This window comes from Opisthocomus hoazin, chromosome 8 (genome assembly GCF_030867145.1).
Source record: "Opisthocomus hoazin isolate bOpiHoa1 chromosome 8, bOpiHoa1.hap1, whole genome shotgun sequence".
Classification (NCBI taxonomy): domain Eukaryota; kingdom Metazoa; phylum Chordata; class Aves; order Opisthocomiformes; family Opisthocomidae; genus Opisthocomus; species Opisthocomus hoazin.
The window spans coordinates 23,232,365-23,239,944 of NC_134421.1; the positions used below are offsets into that span (position 1 = coordinate 23,232,365).

The 7,580-nt window shown below is 39.0% G+C and overlaps 1 protein-coding gene across 1 annotated transcript in view; it reads right to left on the bottom strand.

Moving 5' to 3' along the window:
- The window catches only part of PLEKHG7 (pleckstrin homology and RhoGEF domain containing G7), a 30,873-nt gene extending 27,496 nt beyond the window's left edge, over positions 1-3,377 (bottom strand). The window contains exons 1-2 of the mRNA XM_075429552.1: positions 2,682-3,377; positions 1,726-1,745 (exon numbers count right to left, since the gene is read on the bottom strand). Coding sequence (XP_075285667.1) covers positions 1,726-1,745; positions 2,682-3,377 — 716 coding nt within the window. The remainder of the gene's footprint in view (positions 1-1,725; positions 1,746-2,681) is intronic.
- Positions 3,378-7,580: the final 4,203 nt, after the last annotated feature.

Sequence of the window (7,580 nt, forward strand, 5' to 3'; positions counted from 1 at the left end):
CACCCTTATTGTTTATTTATTTTGGCTGATTATTTTAAATCAGCAGAAGTTCAGCATGTTGCCATGCTGACAGAGATGTACTGGCATTCCTGACTAAGGGCTGTGTGGGGCACTGCTGCTTAAAATGAGTATTGCTGCTTTAAGAAAGGCTTTTGAAAGTACCGCCTGGGAGTGGGGAGAAGACATGATCATTAAACCTGAGGGACGGAGGTACTTTTTTACCCTGGACGATATATAAGTCAGTCTTGGAGGAGGATGGCAACTCTCCGAATGCACTTCTAGAGGGAAAGAATAATCTGACATTTCGACAGTTTTCTCTGACTGTGATAAGATGGGATTAGCTGTTAAGGAGTTAGATTAATGATTTGGATAAACGAGGAGCTGAATACAGCCCTTGCCCTGACCTTGGACCAAATTCAGCCTGACAAAGAAGTTTAAAGCAGAAACTGGTGATTTTTGTTTTGCATTTCTGCACATTCTAATATTGGTCAGGACAGGAACTAAAATCATAATACATCATCCAGACATCCCTTTTTCAGTCTTTCCTCTGGTAGCTTGGAACAAACTTGCATTGTTCCCTGTGTGATTTCTTGATTTTTAAAATGGGTCTGGATAGAAGTCCAAAACCAATATCCTAGCTGGCATATAGTGGCTTCCCTCTGAAGCTGCCAGGCAAGTGGCATCAAGAGAAGGTACGTACATTAAATCTTCAATGTTCTCCTGTTTAGCTGTTTGCATTCTGTATTCTTCAAAATCTCCCCTGAAGTTCACTACAGATCATACAAATCTTCATCCTGTCAGTAAGATGTACCTATGTGTTACATTTATGAGTTGGATCAGTGCAAACTCTTCCCATAATAGGTGCAGGCCACCTGTTTTCACATCGAGATGCTAAGATCTCTCCCTTCTCTCCTCTTTCCATCTCCGTCTCCATTTTCTACTGTAAATTCAACATTCTGAAGAGTGGGCTCGTATTTCTCTCTGCTGTCAGTGAGTACCTCCCTTAACTGTACCTGTCTATCTCTTACTTTCTTTTTGTTTGGGGGCAAAAACACTTCATTTCCCTTTTGTAAACATTTGAACATGTTAAGGAAATAAATGTGGCTGAAACAAGATAATTTCTAATGAAGATTTTACTTTTTGATTGTTGCTTGTAAGAGCTTGGTTCAATTCCCTCCACAGTTCTACAGTACACAACACCTTTTCTTGCCTGCACTAACTTACAAAATTTAAGTATTCTTAGTTTGTAGTATTAACAATCCCCCCATCCAGTAGCAGTCCTAGATCTGCTTTGCTCACGTATGAGAACAATATCGAGCTGTTCTGCTAGCTCCTTTGCTCCCTTTTCCCTCCCACAAAGTTTTGAAGAATGTCACTGAAGATTATGAGATGTTTCAAATTCTTCAAGCTGATATTTGACACTGCTAATCCAAATAGCTAGACCTTTCGGCAATTAGTTACTACTGCAGAGCTCTGCGTTCCAGCTGAAATATTGCCTGAAAAGTAGCTAAATGTGTCAGGGAGAGGGCTGCCTTTGAAAGAAAAAACTCATTTAAAAGTTTAGTTTAACAAGCTGGTGACAGGCATTTCACAAAGCAAATCTACAAAATAAAGTGGAATTACTTGTACATGCCTTGCTGTTCAGTTTTGGTTTAGAGTGAAGCAGATTCATTAAAAATGTACAGAAATGAAGCTTAGAATAATATAAAACAAATATATGCATACCTTTGTATAGGCAATCCACTCTGAAAGAAAGTGAGATATTCTTGTTACTTGGTCAGAAATCAAGCAAGCAGTCTGATTTTGTGAAAAAAAGTACTCATTCGTTACGAGAAGTGTACTACATAGACTTAGATGTTGGCTAATTATTTTCACTGTTGTGTAGAAAGAACAACTTGCTTGGTATTCAGAATGTTTCCTATATTTGAAGGGAGGCAAAAATATCTTTTGGTCTGTGGCACAAAACTAACTGGATTTGACACCATCCATGTTCAGTGAAATGTGTGTGTAGGTGTTTTGGGTAAGGATGTGAGTCAAGCATGTGTCCGAATTTAGCTGCTTGTGCAAGTAATGAAGGGTCTTTGAGAGCAGGTGTAGTAGTAAACCTGGTTTATGCAGCTCCTCTCCTTTTCTGCTTGGGGTGTAGTTATGGGGGATAGTCGAATGGTAGTTTGCCACCAGAGAAAGATGGAGGGCTAGCTCCCCACTTGCTTATTTCTCTTTGCTGATACTGGCACTCATGGGACCAGTGTTTCTTTTTTCAGAAAAGATTGCACAATTGCCTGCTCCTTTATGAAGCTGAACATAAAAATGGAGGGGGCTAGTGAGTGGCAGAGCTAGACAAGTGGAAGGAAAGAAAGGGAATGGCACCTCTTCCTTTGGTGGTAGGAAAAGTTAAATTTGGCTCAACCGTCTTGGATGACTTCATACTTGGTTTGGCTGGGGTTTGTAATACTATTCAGTAAAACAAAGTAGAGGAACTGCCCTGGCTGAGGAACAACCCAAGTGAAGGACACTGGAAATAAAATGATCTTGTAAAACCCAAACCAGAACTCAAAGGGTCTAGGGCCAGGTTGCAGTTCGGGCTAAGAACTGTGGTTTTGTTTACTCATTGGGTCATGATGGACCAATGCTGAATATACAAGACTGAAAAGGAGGTTGCACCATCCTATTCCTCTTACCTGAATACCCTCTTGTGGTGTAGGGCTGGGGCGGGGTAGTCTCACAGGCAGTGTAGCAGAGTTGGTTCTCCAAGAGTTTTGGAGTGTCTCACTGGGGCTGCCGAGAGGATCTTTTTCCCTTAGCAGTTTGGATCTTGGGCTGGCAGACTCTGGATCTGCTGTAGTTGTCTCCGACTTGGCTTTGGAAGACAGTAACTTTGCATGGACACAAGAAGGCAACGACAATGAGGAAGCTGTAGTGCACCGAAGTGGACTCTTACAAATATGGTGAAGAGAGCCAGTGTATTCCTTTTGATTCCCCAGGTGAGCTGTGTCAGAGCAGTCCTGAAATGACAATGCTTGTGAGGCAGAGGCCATCCTTAGACGCCTTAAAGTTGGAGAAGTGGAAATTCTGGCCAAAGCATGCCGGTCAAACTGGAAAGGTGCATGATGGCTCCCAGTGCATTCCTGTGCAGGAGGCTTCAGAAGTGAAGGCTCTTTATAGCCTTGTCTTTGAATGTTGTCACCTGGAGGCATGGTAGTGTCCATACAAACTGATACTGCCTGCGTTTCGCAGGAGCTGAAGACATCTGGGCTGCTGCTTCCAGACAAAGCAATGTTTGCTTTATGAAGCTCATCTTCCCTGTTTAGAAGTTCTGCCCTGACACAGGTTTCCCTGAGCACATCTGGAGAATAATCAGAGCTTGGTTGTTGCATGGTTTATTTGCAGCATGAAGATTTATAGCTGTGTATACCTAGGAAGCGTGATCAGAAAAGGTTCTTAGAAACTTGTGGTATAAGTTTTTGTGTATGAAAATATGCAAATAGAAAAAAAAAAAATCTAGACAACGTAGATACGTACACTAGTACAGAAACAATTGCCTGCACTTGGAACCTGCTTAAATGCAAGTTTCAACAGCTTCGGGATCCAGTTTCCACAAGGTGTTTAAACAGCCACTAACTTTGAGTGTGCATGCAGTGTCAGCATCAGTCAGCAGAACTAATTGGATGGTAAAGGCGAATTATGTAATTAGGAACTCTGCTCATCTGGTACTGCAGCTGCCTAATTGCCTGTTGCCACTCCCCCATCAATAAGTGAGATTGTGTCAAAAGGAAGTCACTAGCTCTCAGGACTCCTACTTGCAAAATCGTTTATGTACAAATACTAATCACTTGCTAAATGCTTAAGCAAATACAATTTAGCAGTTATGTAAGGTGAGTCTAATCACTCTTGCTTTTCTTTTCAGCAGGAAAAGTATTTTGTAGTAAACATTTTGTAGACATTGTAGTCAAATATTGAAGAGAACAATTTATCGAAGTAACTTATCTGTTGATTGATCAGTAAATAATCTTATGTTCTGTGATTCATGAAGCTCTATATTAAGGTATTTTTATGACTAGCCTCTCTATAACTGGACTGACATTTCGAGTTATAACGGAAGGTTATTAATTCAACCTCTTCAAGCTATTCTTTAATTCAGCTTCTTTGTTTGCTAAGAGGAATCTTAAATCCGTTGATGACTGCTGGCTTCTTCTGGGCACTTTTATTTATGAGAATGAGTTTATTAAAAAATATGCTGACTTTTTTTCTTGAGCTATTGAATGTCACGTTGAATATGACTTTTGTCTAACTATACAGTACCATCAGATTAGTTTATAATGTGATTAGAAACAAACTATTTCATCAAGTTTGCTAGTTCAAAGTATTGCTTTTTACAAACTCTTCAACCATTAGAAAACAATAATTCAGAGGTTTACAGGACCAAAACCCACATCTTTATGATGGAAATTGCTTCTTTCATGACTATAGCAAATAGCTGCAAATACATTAGCATCTATTCATTTCTCTGTAATAGATAAAGGCTAATTAACACATATGTTTATTCAAATGGACAAGCAGTAAAAATCATATTCAATATATATCATGAATGACAATAATGGGAAATTGTTACTGTTTTCCACTTTAAGCAAAGATATGATTGCATACTATTGCTGTGACTTTTGCTTTTATTGCTTTTTAATCTTTCAAGACATTTTGTGAAGTGCAGTCACATCTAACTGATCATGGTTTGGCCAGACTTTCTCTGTAATTTTTTGATTCCTTTTTTTTTTTTTATACTAATCACCTCTTTTCCATGCAGAATTTTGCAACTAGGCATGGTGCTTCTAGATACTCATGTGAATAAAGTTCTGTTGCAGAAGAAGAAAAGATGAAAAACATCTTTGCATGGAGGTCTTGTATTAAAAATATGACCTTTTTTTGCTTTTCAATTTACCGAGTTTTTTTTTGGAAGTCAAAACATGAGTTTCTTTATGAGTACTTACAAGTTACTTCTATGAGTAGAATCTCTCAGCAGCAAAATATTCATAAATAGAATACATTTTTATAAAAAGTGCAGAAATATACCATACACATGCAGAAAAACTGATATGTATGATTAAACTTACCAAGGTAGCCAGGTGAAGATTTACCAGCTTCCAGTAGGTCTCATCCTTCTCATATGCAATTAAATGAAATTTTCAACAAGAACTTGATTAACTAATACTAGGCTTAGCAGTAGCATTTTCTCTTTTAAAGCTTCCTTACTGAATGCTGGTATAGGGAACTAGTTTTTCTTCTTGTAGATTTGTTTCTAGGGGATTTGTTTATCAGGTCAGACGGAAGTAGCGTCAGGATCAATGCCCATTTACAAAAGGTAACCTGATACATGCATGTTATTAAACTTCATTCCCTTTATGGTTCTTTTTTTGTACTTTTCACACTGATAAAGTTTGGCAAGAGAGATCCCAGGCAAGTATATAATAAACTGCGAGAGCAGATGAATTGTCTCCACTGCTCCAATAATGTCGTGTTCCCCCCCGCTTGTCTTGATTCATTCGTCTGGATCTAACTATGAATTGTTCATCCTTCATGGAAGAACAGTACTGATATATCCCTTGGTTACATTATTTACAATTATATTTTAATTTTAACAAGTGTGGTAACTATCTGAGTAACTCTAAACGCAGACAGATTTTAGTATCGGAATATTCGAGAATTCATCCAAACATCGATAATTCACTATTTTGTTGCATTGCAGAACTAATTGGAAACCATCAGAACTGGTTTAGACGTTCTTTGGTTCAGTGCATTGAAAGTGAAACTTGGGAAAAGATGGTTTATTTGGTAGATAACTTGTGAGGAAGCACTAACCTCCACGAATGTTCATATCTAGGGACTGAGTGAACTATGACATTTTCATTTTCTGTAAAGATTTTTTCAAAACTCATCCACCGACCAAAACATGATACCCCAAAAATGATGTGAATGGTAAAGTGCCTCTGATTTTGCTTAGCTTAGCGTTGAATGTGACTGTGTATTGAGAATGTTTTCTTCTTTTATTCTCTTGGAAGAATTCTAACTCGACAACTTTATTTGGAAGACTGTGACAGAGTTACAGTATTTATTTTCGTATTTACCCAGTTTGGCTTCTAAGAAAAAGGGCTAAGTTAAAAAAATGTTCTCACCCTGTCTAGTAGGTGATAGTTCAAGTGTATTTTCTTTAAGTAGGACTTTTAGTTACATAAGACTTTTTATTTTTTTGACTCCTTATGCTGCTTTCAAGGTGATATCCTTCTTATGTGAAAGTATTTAGGCAGCCCTTTGCAAGCACCAGTTCTCAAAATCAGTACAGGGTCTACCAGACCAGATCTTCCCCCTGTTCTTCAGCTGATGGAAGCCTCATCCTAAGTCTAAATCTAACCCAAATTTCTGAATGTCAAAACATTTAAATACTGCTATTCTGTTTGCCTAAATGATTTTCAGAGGATAAGAGATGGGTGGGCTAGAAAGAAAGCTGTTGTATGTTTCTCAGATACCAATACCCACACTTGATAGCTGCCATGTGGGATTTTTTCAAGAGACAGTTGCGTAAATATTCATAAAAGAAAGACATTACAATGCTAGCCTAAGATCAGGGGTGGTGTGAACTGCTCTGACATGTAGTGTTGGAGCTGCTTCAGGTGGCTTTAGGCTTAGCTAGGCATTTCTGTGATGAGAAAGTTGGTAGATGTGGTCTCAGCTTTCACAAGACAGTGTAGAGGTAGCCACACCAATCAAAAGTAACTTGGCAAAAATAACTCATACTTGCTGTCAAAATCAAAACATCTGAGATCCTGCATTCCATATACTTATCTCTGAATAACTCTTAACAGGCTGAAAGCACAGATGCTATTGACATCAACTGCAGCTGTAAATGTTCAGCTCCCTTGGTAATCAGACCTCAGGTCTCAAGTCAAGTACCCAGAGAATAAAGAGCATGCACTTAGTGACCCTGGTGAAAAGTTCAATTTAAATGATTTGGGTAGCACCACAAAGAAACTATGCAGCAGATGGAGAGGTAAAATCTATTTTTCTGGGAAACATTCACATGAGGACTCCCGTTTCTCTCCCTATGAATGCCAGCCTCAGTCTCCTTATGTTTCTCAGCTTTTGGACAAAGATAGAGCAGTGGTCTGAAGACAGCAGACTCCTAGATGCATTAGTGCTGATTCATTCCCAGAGCTACGACACCCTGTGCCCTGAGGAAGGGTCTCATCCAGCTCACAGTGTGAATGTGTCATTAAGAGCCACCATAATGCCACAACTGGATGAAATGGGGCAGAGGACTGTGCAGGTTGTGCACCATTGTTCTGTCATCTGAACTGGAATCGCCTCCCATTCTTTCCCTAGAAAGATCAAAAATTGTACCAAAGTAAATTTATGCTCCGGTACTTTTTCACTTCTGGGTGTTTAGATCTGCAGCCAAAATGCTGGTCTTCTAAAAGCCTACAGCGTCCTTTTCCCATCACTAATTAAAGAAAAAAGAAAGGAAGCTTCCTGTTTTCTATTAGAGAGGAAAGTTTTGGCTTGTCTCAGAGCTGCAGCCACAGAGCATGCAA